Source organism: Carcharodon carcharias, chromosome 13, assembly GCF_017639515.1.
Source record: "Carcharodon carcharias isolate sCarCar2 chromosome 13, sCarCar2.pri, whole genome shotgun sequence".
Classification (NCBI taxonomy): domain Eukaryota; kingdom Metazoa; phylum Chordata; class Chondrichthyes; order Lamniformes; family Lamnidae; genus Carcharodon; species Carcharodon carcharias.
The window spans coordinates 50,415,375-50,431,852 of NC_054479.1; the positions used below are offsets into that span (position 1 = coordinate 50,415,375).

Genomic DNA, 16,478 nt, shown 5'->3' on the forward strand with positions numbered 1-16,478 from the left:
TGACTTGGACGTGAACTTGCAGGTGGAGGTGTTCCCATGCATCTGCTGACCTTTTCTTTCCAGGTGGCAGAGGTCATGGGTTTGGAAGGTGCTGGTTTGAAAGATTCTTTTGCCTCTAAGTGTAAATATAACTAGGGATTACCCTTGCTGAATTTTTTATACTTCCCAGTCCTCTTGTGGTTCTTTTTTACACTTGCATAGTCCGAGAACATTAACACATCACCAGATTCTGTTGTAGAACTATCAGGGTGAGAGATGCATGATCACAAGCTTGTATATGCTCTAACTGAGCTAATCCTTAAATTTTGCTTTCACAGCAATAAGGACTAGTGGCAGATCAAATCAAAATGAAAGAGTGAGTGATTGAGTTGGCCAGTCAGCCATTCTCAATGTGGTTCAAGGGCAGAAAACAAACTGGATATAAAGCAAAGGGAATAGAAATTCATGAGGTAGGAAAATTTACATTTCAAGTGTTTTTATGAAGGGTTCATCATTATAAAATGAATACTGAAATATTAAGGGAGAGCACCTGAAGAGTAGGTATATGTAGAATTGCTATGAGGGAATGAAGGGAAAGCAGGCAAGGTAGTGACTCGAAGTATATATGGCAATGGGAAGCAAGGAAAGAAATCATAGTATTATTCCAATTAAGGGTTATTCCAATATAAGCAAGCATCATGCCAGAAAAAATAGATAAAAGCAAATTTTGAAAAACCATTTAAAAGATAAATATATGCACATAAAGAATTTTATTATACCAGAGCTGAGAAGAGGGAATAAAAGAACTAGCAGTACCTAATACATATTTCACATTTCAACTCTGGTACTGATTACCCAGATTGCGCATTTATCCTCACCCAACGACATTTGGCTTTTACCTTTTCAGCTAGCTAGCCAGGCATTAAGCCTGTGAAAATGAACAACCCTAATTTAAGTTTTGGGAGCTCAAAGTAACCGCGAGCTTTGACTCCTGGATTATGCAGCGGATACTTTCAGCCCATAGCTTCCGACCTCTGGGCACTGTACCCGGGAGGTACCCCAAAGATGCGCTGCCAGTCCCCAACCAGGGAAGTCCCCAGATAAGGACTGCATGGCAATTTCCTGGGTAGTTCGAACTTCTGTTGGGCAATTACCCTGCACTGGGAACCATGCGATACTCAGACTTAAATTGCATTCTTTGGATGGTTCAGACTGGCATATAGGAAAGTTCACCCAGGAAAAGTTAGAAGAATTAAAACCACTTCTAACTCCTGGGTAACTAAAGTACTGAATCCCCCGGATCCCCCCGATTACACCCACCACCACCTCCATTTGAAACCCTTACCCCGCAACCCCCCTATCACTATCCCCCTGACCACCTGACTACCCCCACCCCTCCAACTACCCTCCCAACCTCCCAAATATCCTCCTGACATCCCCTACCTATCCTCCAGACACCCTGACTACCACCCCCAAGCCCCCCGACTACGCCCCAATACTCCAACTACCCTCCAGACTTCCTGATTACCCTCTAGAGCCCCTGACTACTCTCCAGACCCCCACCCCCAACTAATGGCTCCACCCCCCGACTACACCTCCACCCCGACACTCCGTTCCTGATCACACACTCCCCCCCACTGACCGCCTGACCCTCCCCACTGACTCCCCCCACTGACCACCAGAACCTCACCACCTTCACCTCTCACCACTCTACCCACTTACCCTAGAATCTTACTTTCTTCCTGGCTTCTCCAAGTGGTTAGACTTTTAAACCTACCTACTTTACAGAGGCTGGAGCTGTAAAAGCGGTGTGGCTTCCTTTCCCTTGACTCTCCCGCACTCGATTGAGAGGATTCCTGGCCAGCCGCACTGCACTATTCTCACTGAGCCGGAGTTGGAAGGTCGAGTGAGAAAAGTGCAGTTGAATATCAATGTAAGTAGATAGGAACCCAGTGGCAATCTGATGTGACTGCCGCTCCACAGAAGTTCTGGCCCGTAGTGCTACCAACTTAATGGAATACTACAATTTTATAACATTACGTAAATGTTATCAAATAGGAAATGTATATCTCTGTAAACAGAAATAATCTCTGGGTTACATACAATTATTTTATACATACAAAACAGCAACACAATGTGATATTACTATTGCACCGAGCACCCTCTGTAATTTCCTGTCAATGTTTCAAAATAAGAGAAATGTGAATTTGCTTGAAAACGTATTTATATACCTTAAATAAGAGCTGGGATCTGTCTTCGTGTATGCCTAGCACAAGAAAAGATTTTTTTTTAAGACCTGTACTTTATGTCTTTTTAAATTAAAAGGCGTTTGAGAAAGACAAATTTCTGTCTTAAAGGTCCTTGAAAAGAATATGTTAACAGGTCGGGAGATGGTACATTACATCTAGATTTTGACAACAGAGGAAGAAGAATGTCCTAGAGCCTGCATTCTTTGAACAATGCATGACTCGGACTGTGGTGATGCCTAGAATCAGAGAAGAGAAAACACGTGACAAATGATGATAATGCCAGATCAGAAATTCTAAATGCTAACCCAAAACTCAGTAATCAGCTAAAATGCTGTGAAAAATCAGACGCAAAAAACAATTTTAAAATGAATTAAATTAGTTCCAGCAGCTAACTTACAAAACCAAGGATGGTGTAAAACGAGCACCTATGATGTAACAACTCAGTAATAAAAACAATTCACCATGACTAACACTAGTACTTAGATCAATATATTGAAACTTCAAAAGAGCGAATAAATAGAGTGGAGGCATGCTGTACTAAATGCTTAATTTTTCTAATACCATACTGAATATCCTTGATATCTGTTTCCAGAGATTACTGATCCATTTATTCTGTAGCTACTTGCAGAATTGAGCCAGGAAGTACGTTGTTTGTATTCCATGGCTCCATATCAAATGTTTGTGGTAAGGAGAATGCTCTGTGAATGCATGCTTAACACTGTAGTGGCAAAACCCAAGCAGTGCAAGAATGCCTCCACCAGGAAGGTCTTCACACTACTAGGCTGCGGAGTCAGTTTGGTAAACAATTAATAATGGGAGCAAAAGTATGAGTATATAGAAAGCCTTTAGAAAGCAAATGAAATTTTAGAAATCAAGCTTTCAGAAACACAAAATATCTTTATGAAATCACAACCTATAAAACTACCAGAACAAGCTCAGCCTGAAGCTATTCTCTCTTAGATCTTTTCTCGTTTGGTGGGTAAATGAAGGTATTCTCACGCAAGATCTATTGAAAATGCAGCAAATAACTGCAAAATTGTAGAGTTTTTAAAATTGTTTCATCTCTTTGATTGGCAATCCTGGAAGTTCCAATGCAGAGAACATCTTTTTATAAATAACAATCAAACTTCAGCCTTTTTCTTGTAATTCTCTCCCCTACACTGCTCTCCAGAAGACTCTGACACTTTAGTGGGGTATGGTGGCACAAGCACTTCTTGCCCTCCAGTTCCTCCTCCAAATGCACATTATTCCTGTGAGTGCTTTGTTTGCAAGTATCAAACAACAGGAACATCACTGCAGAGTCTAATCCTGTCCACAACTGCTAGGCCCTCACACACACTTCCAATAGGAAAGCAAGTAGTAATTGTCAAGGTCCTAATTGTCCTAATATTAGTTTCAATATCCACCCACCAGTGAAACACAGGAACAGAAGCAGGCCATTCATTCCCTCTAGCCTGTTCCGTCATTTAATTAGACCATGACTGATCTCTACCTCAACTCAATCCACCCATCTTGGCTCCACAACCCTTAATACCACTGCCTAACAAAAATTTATAAATTGAAGTTTTGGAATTTTCAATAAACTGAGTAACAATAGCTTTTTAGAGGAGAGTTCCAGATCTCAAATATCCTTGGTGTAAAGAAGTGCTTTCTGATGACATCCCTGTGTAGCCTGGCTCTAATTTTAAGGTTATGCCCTTTTTTCTGGGTTCTCCCACCAGAACAAATAGTTGCTCTCCATCTACTTTATCAAATCTTTAACAATCTTAAACATCTTAACTGGATCAAGCCTTAAATTTCTATATTTAGAGAACATAGGCCTAGTCTATATCCTCATTATTTAACCTTTTTAACCCAGAACCATTCTGGTGATTCTGTACTGTAGCCCTCAAGGCCAATATATCCTACATGACGTGTCAATCCCTGAACCGAATGCAGTACTCTAAATTTGGTTTCACCACAGCTTTGTATAACTGTAACATACCAACCACTTTGTATTCTAGTTCCTTTGAGCTATAATCCAACTTTATGTTAGCTTTTTAAAATATTTTTGTACCTGTCCATTTACCTTCAGGAGAGAGGCAAAGAGAAGCAGACCTGCAGGGAGTACAGTGAACACCTGCCAGGGAGTGCAATGAGGCAAGTTGTTCATTCAGAGAGCCGGTGCTGACAGGATAGGCTAAATGGCCTCCTTCCGCACCGTAATAATTTTGTGATTCTGTCCACTAGCTCCTAGTGGCGTCTGTACTTGGACTCCTAAATTTCTCGCCCCTTCAAAGTTCCTAGTTGTTCTCCATTTAGAAAATACTCTGGTCTAGATTTCTTAGGTGCAAAGTAGACAATGTCAAACTTGTCCACACTAACTCATCTACCTCAGTTTTGCTCATTCACTTGTTCACTCAATCAATGTACCTTTTCAGTTTTCTGCTCCAATCTACACTATTTAATGTGCCACCCAATTCGGTACCGACAGAAAACATGGATATAATTCCTTCATTGAAGCAATTTATAAGTTAGTGAAAAACTGAGGCCCTGGTACCGATCCCTGTGGGGCATTATTGTCATCATGGCATGAAAACCTCACCATTGCCTTGCCCAACATCTGGAGGCACCAATTTCAAAAAACTAAAGCGAGCAATTGCAAAAGATGGAGAGAGAGATGCACCAGTAAATTTTAAAATTTACCATTTTTAGCAGACCTAACAGGACATGCAGACGTAGTACAATTGGAGTACATACCCATTAATCCTACTCTCTATCTTTTACCTGCTAACCAATACCCATGTCAGTAGCAGCCCTCCAACTGCATACACAATTTTTTTGTAACCGTTTCTTTAACTGAACCTTCTCAAATGCCTTCTGGAAGTCCATATAAATCACATTCATAGAAACTCCCCTATCAACTATGTTAGTGGCTTTCTCAAAAAATTCAACTTGCTTCATTAGACAGAACCTACACTTTATAAATCTATGCTGGCTCTTTCTGATCAGTTCACTGTTTTTTCTTTATTCTTTCATGAGATGTAGGCGTCGCTGGCAAGGCCAGAATCTGTTGCCCATCCCTAATTGCCCTTATGGAGCGCAGTTAAAAGTCAACCGCACTGCGTGGATCTGGAGTCACATGTAGGCCAGACAAGGTAAGGACGGCAGATTTCCTTCCCTAAAGGACATCAGTGAATCAGGTGGGTTTTTACAACAACTGATGATAGCTGTCATGGTCATCAATACTGAGGCTTCATATTCCAGATTTTTTTTAATCAATTGAATTTAAATTACACCAGCTGCCAGGACAATGGCCTAGGCCTCTGGATTACTAGTCCAGCAATAATACTATTATGCCACCATCTCCCTGCAAGTGCTGGGATATAAGAGAAAAGGGTACGTATGTTTTGCTGGCTTTAGAATAATAAATGTAAATAGATTAATTTAGTTTAATATTAATTCCCTTCATAATTTTCCTTAGAGTGCAAAGTGGAAAAACACGTGCATTATAATGAATGGCACCAATCGAATGTTCTTTTTACTAATAGGAGCTCCATAATAGAAAGTAGCATTGCTGAGCACATTGAAGATTTTCAAGGCAAGCTTATTTTCTGGCATGGCCTGATCTGACAGTCTCCACAACATCCACAACAGTGGTCACCTAAAAAAGCTCCTTCTGCTGCTGACACTATGGCTTGAGTTTTCATCTGAGGCAGGTAGCAGGAGTCAGGAAAATTCCCTGCTCACCACACTCACCTAGGGAGAAAGTGCCCGCAAGGGTGGGATTTTATTGCCGAGGTTGGATACAGGCTGGATTTGGGCCAGCTGGCCTGGGAAAAAATTTGGAGGCAGCCACAGGGGTTGCCGGGTCCCGAGGCGGGCTGTTTAAAAGGCCTACCTCAGTGCTGAGAGACTTTGTCCCAGTTAAAAAAAAAACACAAAAGCCCTCCAGCTCTCACCCCTCACACCCTCTCAGCCTCCACACTGGCACCATTCCTCATCCATGCCACCCCATGTCCCTCATGCTCCCTATGCCAAGCTTTGCCCTTTCATCCACCCTCATGACCCCTCACACCTCCAATACCAAGCTATGATACTTACATGTTCATTGACCCAATGTACACTGTGGAGAGCCAAATAACCCCATAATGACAGTAGGATGTGTAAACAAAGAGCTTTAAAGAAAAGTAATTCATTTATAATTTATTATGTTAGAAAGTGTCATTTCACTTAGAAGGCAATAAGTGTCAATCACCCAGACCCTTTAAAGTATCAATAACAAAAACCACAAGCCCTTGAAAGCACTTAACCTTGTGTAAATAAACATTATGAAATTGACAGCAGAGATCAGAGAGCTTGAACTGTCAATCAAACAATGTGTTTTCTGGGGCCCAGTTGTTTCAACAAGAGTAATGGCTGTCTGGGCTCTCAGCCAAGACTAATTGAAACTTGATAATGATACTTTAAAGGGTCTCAGTGATTGACACTTTTATTGCCTTCCAGACGAAATGAATTCAGGGGAGGTGGTGATGGAGTGGTATTGTCACTGGGCCATGAATCAGAGACCAAGAGTCTTGCTCTGTGAACCGGGTTCAAATCCCACTGTGGCAGGTGGTGAATTTTGAATTCAGTAAAAATCTAGAATTAAAAGCCTAATGATGGTCATGAAATGATTGTGGTAAAAATCCATCTGGTTCACTAATGCCCTTTAGAGAAGGAAGTCTGCTGTCCTGGCCTACATGTGACTCCAGACCCACAGCAATGTGCTTGACTCTTAAATGCCTGGAGCCTACACCACATGGATTGCAGCAGTTCAAGAAGGCGGCTCACCACTACCTTCTCAAGGGCAATTAGGGATGGGCAATAAATGCTGGCCTAGCCAGCGATGCCCACATCCCAAAACAAATACATTTAAAAAAACTTTTTTTTAAAACATAGTAGGAAGTTATGAATGAATTACTGTTTTTACAGCTTTTTTTATACATCCTACTGTCACTATAGGTTCCTTGGTTCTATACAGTGTATAATGGGTTAATGGACATGGAAGTGCCATAGCTTGGAATTGGGAGCATGAGGGGCCATGGTGGGCAGGTGGCGGGGGCTGGGGGGGGGGGGGGTCTTGGCATGGCAATGGGGTGCATGAGGAGTACCTTTTGAACTCACCTTTTGAAAGGTCTCCTCATGCTGAGTAGGATCCATGTCTCTTCTGAGGGACCGTAAACCACAACTCTGAAAAAACCCTGCCCGACTCCATGGAATTTGCAAATTTGACCTGCCTATCTGCACAGTACAGCAGGTCAGGTCGGGAGTGCCGGATGTGGGCTTTTGACCATGCACACCCTCCAAAGACACTCCCAAAAAATCAGATAGCCCTGGAATGGGGTCAGGAATCCTGTAATTGAGGCTTGCCCGCCATTTTTAAAGGACTCCTGAGTCATACCTACTGTGAACATTTCACATAACTGATTTAATTTACAAGATAAATAACCAATTTCCTCTATCCAGTAGTGTCATTGCAGCACCAGTCATACAATTAATTATCACTGAGAAAACAGCATTTTTATATGTTTGGGACTTTTATGTAACTTGTGGTACTCACCAGCACCTTCCCAAGGCATATTACACTTTTTACGATCTACTTTTTAATTATTTTGCAGGGTGCGTGTGTTGCTGGCTAGGCCAGCATTTATTGTCCATCCCTAATTGCCCTTGAGAAGGTGGTGGTGAGCAGCCTTCTTGAACTGTTGCAGTCCATGTGATGTAGATACAACTACAGTGCTGTTCTGAAAGGAGTTCCAGGCAACAGTGAAAAAACAGTGATGTAGTTCCAAGTCAGGATGGTGTGTGGCTTGGAGGGGAACTTGCAGGTGGTGGCATTCCCATGCATCTGCTGCCCTTGTTCTTCTAAGTGATAGAGGCCATGGGTTTGGAAGTTGTTGTCGAAGGAGCCTTGGTGGTTTGCCGCAGTGTGTCTTGCACATGGTACGCACTGCTGCCACTGTGCATCGGCGGTGGAGGGAGTGAATGCTTAATGTGGTGGATGAGGTCCAATCAAACTGGCTGCTTTGTCCTGGATGGTGTCAAGCTTCTTGACTGTTGTTGGAGCTGCAAGCATCCAGGCAAGTGGACAATATCCCATCACACTCCTGTTTTGCGCCTTGTAGATGGTGGACAGGTTTTGGGGAGTCAAGAGATGAGTTACTTTCCATAGAATTCCCAGCCTCTAACCTGCTCTTGTAGCTACAGTATTTATGTGGCTGATCTAGTTCAACTTCTAATCAATGGTAACCCCCAGGATGTTGATAGTGGGGGATTCAGCAATGATAATGCCATTGAACTTCAAGAAGTGACGTTAAGATTTTCTCTTGTTGGTGATTGCCTAGCACTTGTGTAGCGTGAATGTTACTTACAGCCCAAGTGTGAATGTTGTCCTGGCCTTGCTGCATATGATCATGAATTGCTTCAGTATCTGAGGAGACGCAATTGCAGCTGAATATTGAATCAGCAAACATCCCCACTTCCGACATTATGATGGAGGGAAAATCATTGGTGAAGCAGCTGTAGATGGCTGAGCCTAGGACACTATCCTGAGGAACTCCTGCAGTAGTATCACGGGACTGAAATGATTAACTTCCAAAAACCACAGTCATCTTCCTTTGTTCTAGGTATGACTCAAATCAGTGGGGCATTTTCCCCCTCATTCCCATTGACTCCAGTTTTGCTGGAGCTCCTTGATGCTACACTTGGTTAAATGTTGCCTTGATGTCGAGAGCAGGCACTCTCTTCTCCCCTCGAGTCCAGCTCTTTTGTCCTTGCTTGGTGCAAGGCTGGAATGAGGTCAGGAACTGAGTGGCCCTGGTGGAACCCAAACTGAGCACCAGCAAGCAGGTTATTGCTGAGTAAGTGCCTCTTAGTAGCACTGTTGTAGACATCTTTCATCACTTTGCTGATGATCAAGGGTAGACTCTTGGAGCAGCAATGGCTGGGTTGGTTTTGTGCTGCTTTTAGTGGCTAGGACATACCTGGGCAATCTTCTACATTGCTGGCTAGATGCCAATGCTTTAGCTGTACTGGAACAGCTTGGCTCGGGGCGCAGCTAGTTCTGGAGCATAAGTCTTCAGCACTATTGCAGGAAAATGTCAGGGCGCATAACCTTTGCAATATCCAGTGCCTTCGGCTGTTTCTTGATACCACGTGAAGTGAATCGAACTGGTTGAAGACTAGCATCTGTGATGCTGGAGACCTCAGGAGACAACCGTGAAGGATCATTCACTCAGAATTTTTGGCTGAAGATAGTTGCAAATGCTTCAGCCTTGCATTTTGCACGCATGTGCTGGGCTCCCCCATCGTCATTGAGGATGGGGATATATGTCAAGTTTCCTCTTCCAGCTAGTTGTTCAATTGACCACCAACATTCATAACTGACAGGTCCATAGAGCTTAGATCTGATCTGTTGGCTGTGGGAACCCTTAGCTCTGACTATCGCATGCTGCATACGCTGTTTGGCATGCAAGTAGTCCTGTGCTGTAGCTTCACCAGGCTGACATCTCATTTTTAGGTATGCCTAGTTCTGCTCCTGATGTGCTCTCCTGCACTCTTCACTGAACCAGGGTTGATCCCCCGGCTTGATGGTAATGATAGAGCAGGGGATTATGCTGGACCATGAGGTTACAGGTTATGGTCAAATACCATTCTGTGGCTGTTGATGCCCACAGCACCTCATGGATGCCCAGCTTTGAGTTGCTAGATCGGTTCAAAATCTACCCAATTCAGCCTGGTGGTAGTGCCGCACAATACATTGGAGGGTGTCATCAGTGTGAAGATGGGATCTGGTCTCCATAAGGACTGCACAGGTGGTCACGCCTACCAAGACTGTCATGGACGGAGGCAACTGCGACAGGTAGATTAGTGAGGACGAGGTCAAGTAGCTTTTCCCCTCTTGTTGGCTCCTTCACCACCTCATACAGGCCCAATCTGGCAGATGTATCCTTTAGGACTCGGCCAGCTTTGTTAGTAGTAGTGCTACCAAGCCGCTCTTGGTGATGGACATTTAAGTTCTCCATCCAGAGTATATTCTTTGCCCTTGCCACTCTCAGTGCTTTTTCCAAGTGGATGAGTACTGATTCATCAGCTGAGGGGTGCAGTAGGTGATAATTATCAGAAGTTTTCCATGCCCATGTTTAGCCTGATGCCATGAGACTTCAAGGGGTTCACAGTCAATGTTCAGAGCCCCCAAGACAACTCCCTCCTGACTGTACATCACTGCGCCACCGCCTCTGGTGGGTCTGGCCTGCTGGTTGGACAGGATATACTCAGGGATGGTGATGGTGGTACCTGGGACATTGTCCGAAAGGTATGATTCTGTGAGTATGACAATGTCAGGCTGTTACATGACTAGTCTGTGAAACAGCTTTCCCAATTTTGGCACAAGCCCTCAAATGCTAGAAAGAAGGACTTTGCAGGGTCAACAACTGCTAGGTCGAGGCCAGGTGGTCTGCCTGGTTTCATTGCTTATTGACTTTTCTGTAGTAGTTTTGATACAACTGAGAGGCTTGCTAGGCCAGTTCAGGCAGCATTTAATTGTCAACCACATTGCCGTGGGTCCGGAGTCACATGAGGCCAGACTAGGTAAGGACGGCAGATTTCCTTCCCTAAAGAGGAAGATTTTTCCCTAAAGGGCATCAGTGCACCAGACTGGTTTTTACAACAGTCAACAATGGTTTCATGGTTACCATTACTGAGACTAGCTTTTAATTCTAGATTTATAAATGGAATTCAAATTCCACCAGCTGTCCCCAGAGCATTAGCCTGGGTCTCTGGATTTCTAGTCCAGTGACTTTACCACTATGCCTCCACCTCCCCTTGCGACAAAAGTCACAGCATTAATCACAGATGTAGTTTGCTAAGGAAAGATTAGAAGCTGTCAGACTAGCAACATAGTATACTCTGTGTGTACATACATTCTATATGTGTCAGCTGTAGTTCAACTGGTAGCACTCTCACTACCGAGTTAGAAGGTTCTGGGTTAAAGTCCCACTCCAGGACATAACCCAACAATCAAGATTGATTTTCCAGTAGAGTACTAAGGAAGTGCTGTCTTTCAGATGATACCCAGTCTGCCCTCTCAGGTGAATGTGTAAGAATACATGACCTATTTTGAAGTAGAGCAGGGGAATTATTCCCAGTATCCTGGTCAATATTTATCCCTCAAACAACATCACAAAACAGATTATCTGGTCATTATCACATTGCTATTTGTGGGAGCAGTGTACAAATTGCCTGCTGTTTTTCCAACATTACAACAGTGACTACACTTCAAAAATACTTCCTTGGCTGAAAAGTGCTTCGAAATGTCCAGTGGTCATGAAAAGCGTTATACAAATGCAAGTTTTTCTTTCTTACTCCAGCATAGATTACAAACACTGGTGTTCAAATAGTGCAAGTACATACCATGGCTATTTTGAATCCAAAGCCTGGTTCTCCCAAGATGTTGTCCTTTGGAAGTCTGCAATCTTCAAAAATAAGATTTGTAGTAGATGATGCTCTTATTCCCAATTTGTCTTCTTTTTTCCCTAAAGATAGTCCTTGTGTAGGCATTGGAACCAAGAATGCACTTATCCCCTGTAAACACAACATAAACAAAACATATTAGACACACTAGAACAGAAAAATGGACTGTATTTTAAACATTTTCAATATTTTATAAACCTTTCATAAACATTTTTAATAAACTTTGTAACCTTTATAAAACATTGGTTCAGCCTCAACTGGAGCATTTTGAAGGACATGAATGCATTAGAAAGGGTGCAGAAAATATTTACAAGAATGGCTCCAGGGACGAGGAACTTCAGTTACATAGATAGACTGGAGAAGCTGGGTCTGTTTTCCTTAGAGGGGGAAGATTATGGGGGGATTGATAGAAGCATTCAAAATTATGAGGGTTCTGGACAGAGTAGATAGAGAAAAACTGTTTCCATTGGCAGAAAAGTCGAGAACTAAGGGACAGCATTTTAACGTGATTGGCAAATAAGCAATAGTGATATGAAGGAAAACTTTCATATGCAGCGAGTGATTAGGATCTGGAATGCACTGCCTGAGAGTGTGGTGAAGGCAGATTCAATGAAGTCCTTCAAAAGAGAATTGGATAATTATCTGAAAAGGAAAAAAAATGGCAGGACTAGGGGAAAAGGGCAGGGGAGTGGGACTAAGCAAATTTCTCTTACAGAGAGCCCCCACGGACATGACAGGCCAATTGTTCTCCCATCTGTAACCACTCTATGATTATATTACGATCTTCTTATTCTCCCACCCACCCTGCCCTCCATTAATGCCAATTTTTTTAAATTGAGGTAGGACACTTTAGAGCTCCAGATACAATGAAATGCTTTCAATCTAATTATTTGCTTGTTGCAGTTGGAGATTTGCTCAATTTGTGGAAAGGCCATTCCCTGCAAGTATCAGCCACTCCATAGCTTTCCCAGTAGGAAACCAATACTCTGGAACCACAGTTAACAAGAAGCATGACCAGAGACAGAGAGAGATCTACAATGTCCCATAGACGTGATAATGTGCCAAAGGTGGAACAAAAACACAGACGTATTAACAAAAAGTGAAGTGAAAAAGGAACAAGGCATTTTTAAAGTAGCAAACACAATCTCAAACTAACACCAGGTGTTAGTGATGAAAATAGGACTGTATGGAGAAGGAAGGAAAAGCTTCAAAGAGAAAGATAAGTTTAGAATAAAGATTAGCACTTAGGTGAAAGACAGAGTTTAATTAAACACCAATTTTATTCTAAGTAGTACCAAATCAGGGGCAAAGTTATTTTGAACCAAGAAAAATCTCAATGTGTATTCTTAGCTGAGAGCCCAAAAATCCATAGCCTGTGAAAACACCTGAACCCCAGGGAAAATATTGCTTGATTGACAGCTCTAACTCTCTGGTCTAGGCTGTCAATTTCACAACGTTTATTTACGTGACATTTTGATCAATTTGGAATAACAAAATCTAGTTTCAGTAATGGTAATAATCAATTGTTGTAAAAACCCATTCTGCTCAATGTCCCTTAAGATAAAGTGGTTTCAAGCGCTTGCAATTTCGGTTATTGATATTTTAAAGACTCCAAATGATTGACATTTCTATTGGGCTGTAGTAAAAAGAGGTTTTTTGTAAGTGGAAAGTTATCAATGAATGACTGTTTTTTAAAGCTTTTATTTACACATCCTACTAGTACTATAACATCCATTCTAAACAAGGTATAGTCGGTGAATGGATATGAAAGTGCCATACCTTGGCATGGGGGCTATAGGGACATAGCCTGGCATGGGGAGTGGGGGAGTGTATGGTGGGTGAGGGGGTGGGAGGGGTAAGGGCTGGAGGGCCTTTCTGCTTTTATTATAACTGGGATGAAATCCCACAGCACCGAGGCAGGCCTTTTAAACAGGCTACGTGCATACAAAGCAGTCCCGTGGCTGCCTCCGAACTTTTTCCTGGGTCAGATGGCCTGACTGCAGCCAATAACCGTACGCCACAATGAAAATCCTGTCCTCGTGGACACTTCCTCCCGAAGCGGGCGTGCCAAGTCAGGAATTTTCCCAACTCCTGCTACCCACCTCAAGGATGAAAATTTAGACCAATGTGTACATAGCATCGTAGGAGTTATAATGTCGAAGGAGGCCATTCAGCAAATACACCTATACTGAAGCTAACCGTTCAACTGGAGCTATTTATTCTAACCCATTACCCTGCCCTTTTCATACGCTTCACTTTTACACACTTACTAAATTCCATTTTAAATAATGTTATAGCATCTACCTCAAAAGCAACCCATTCATATATGTCCCGAGAGCCCACTCTGCCACTCAATTAGATCTTGACAGATTGATATCTCAACTCTATCTACTTTTGATCCAAATTCCTTGATAGCCTTACCTATTGACCTAAGTCTTAAAAATTTCAATTGACCCAACATCCCTAGCCTTTTCATACAAAATTAGAATTAGGAGACAGCCATATCGGGAGAGATGGTAGTGTAGTCGTAATGTCACTGGACAAGTAATCCAGAGATCCAGGCTACAGTCCTGGGAATAGGGGTTAAAATCCCACCATGGCAGCTGGTGGAAGTTAATAAATTTAGCAAATTCAATTAATAAATATTGAATGACAAAATCTAGTTTCAGTAATGATAATAATCAATTGTTGTAAAAACCCATTCTGCTCAATGTCCCTTAAGGAAGGAAATCTGCCATCCTTACCTGGTCTGGCCTACACGTGACTCCAGATCCACATCAATGTGGTTTACTCTTAACTGCCCGCTAAAATAGCCTAGCAAGCCGCCCTATTCAAGGGCAATTAGGGTTGTGAAACAAATGTTGGCATTGCCAACAATGCCCACATCCCATGAAAGAATTTTAAAAAACCACCATGTCTGTGCTAGCTCTTTGAAAGTTATTTAATTAGTCCCACTCCCCTTACCACAGAACCCTGTAAATATTTCCCCTTCAAGTATTTATCCTATTTTTGTCTGAAATTTACCATTTGATCTGTTTCCACTATCCCTTCAAGGAGTGCATTTCAGACTGTAGCAACACGCTGCATGAATTTTTTTTCCTCATGTTGCCTCTGGCTCTTTCACCAATTACCTTAAATCTGATTTCTCTGGTTACTGACTCTTCTGCCATTGAAAACAGCTTCTCCTTATTTCTTCTGTTACGATCCTTCATTGATGTTGAATACCTCTATCAAATCTACTCTTAACCTTAAGATAAAAACAAAAAACTGCAGATGCTGGAAATCCAAAACAAAAATACAATTACCTGGAAAAACTCAGCAGGTCTGGCAGCATCGGCGGAGAAGAAAAGAGTTGACGTTTCGAGTCCTCATGACCCTTCAACAGAACTGAGTGAATCTAAGGAGAGGGGTGAAATATAAGCTGGTTTAAGGTGGGGGGAGAAGAGGGTGGGGATTGGGTGGGGGGAGAGAAGTTGGGGGGGGTGGTGTGGTTGTAGGGACAAGCAAGCAGTGATAGAGCAGATAATTAAAAGATGTCACAGATAAAAGAACAAAAGAACACAGAGATGTTGAAGGTGGTGATATTATCTAAACGAATGAGCTAATTAAGAATGGATGGTAGGGCACTCAAGGTACAGCTCTGGTGGGGGTGGGGTGAAAAGGCTAGCAGGGCATAAAAGATTTAAAGATAATGGAAATAGGTGGGAAAAGAAAAATCTATATAAATTATTGGAAAAAACAAAAGGAAGGGGGGAAGAAACAGAAAGGGGGTGGGGATGGAGGAAGGAGTTCAAGATCTAAAGTTGTTGAATTCAATATTCAGTCCGGAAGGCTGTAAAGTGCCTAGTTGGAAGGTGAGGTGCTGTTCCTCCAGTTTGCGTTGGGCTTCACTGGAACATTGCAGCAAGCCAGGGACAGACATGTGGGCAAGAGAGCAGGGTGGAGTGTTAAAATGGCAAGCGATAGGGAGGTTTGGGTCATTCTTGCGGACAGACCGCAGGTGTTCTGCAAAGCGGCCGCCCAGTTTACGTTTGGTCTCTCCAATGTAGAGGAAACCGCATTGGGAGCAACGAATGCAGTAGACTAAGTTGGGGAAAATGCAAGTGAAATGCTGCTTCACTTGAAAGGAGTGTTTGGGCCCTTGGATGGTGAGGAGAGAGGAAGTGAAGGGGCAGGTGTTGCATCTTTTGCGTGGGCATGGGGAGGTGACATAGGTGGGGGTTGAGGATTACAGGGTGATGGAGAAGTGGACCAGGGTGTCACAGAGGGAACGATCCCTACGGAATGCCACCAGGGGGGGTGAAGGGAAGATGTGTTTGGTGGTGGCATCATGCTGAAGTTGGCGGAAATGGCGGAGGATGATCCTTTGAATGCGGAGGCTGGTGGGGTGATAAGTGAGGACAAGGGGGACCCTATCATGTTTCTGGGAGGGAGGAGAAGGCGTGAGGGCGGATGCGCGGGAGATGGGCCGGACACGGTTGAGGGCCCTGTCAACGACCGTGGGTGGAAAACCTTGGTTAAGGAAGAAGGAGGACATGTCAGAGGAACTGTTTTTGAAGGTAGCATCATCGGAACAGATGCGACGGAGGCGAAGGAACTGAGAGAATGGGATGGAATCCTTACAGGAAGCGGGGTGTGAGGTGCTGTAGTCGAGGTAGCTGTGGGAGTTGGTGGGTTTGTAATGGATATTGGTGGACAGTCTATCACCAGAGATTGAGACAGAGAGGTCAAGGAAGGGAAGGGAAGTGTCAGAGATGG

The 16,478-nt window shown here is 43.1% G+C and overlaps 1 protein-coding gene across 3 annotated transcripts in view; it reads right to left on the reverse strand.

Moving 5' to 3' along the window:
• acads (acyl-CoA dehydrogenase short chain) overlaps window positions 1-16,478 on the reverse strand; it is a 177,312-nt gene that overhangs the window by 91,407 nt on the left and 69,427 nt on the right. For all 3 annotated transcript variants that reach the window (XM_041202813.1, XM_041202812.1, XM_041202814.1), the window contains one exon: window positions 11,661-11,831. In XM_041202813.1, the coding sequence (XP_041058747.1) occupies window positions 11,661-11,831 (171 nt within the window). The remainder of the gene's footprint in view (window positions 1-11,660; window positions 11,832-16,478) is intronic.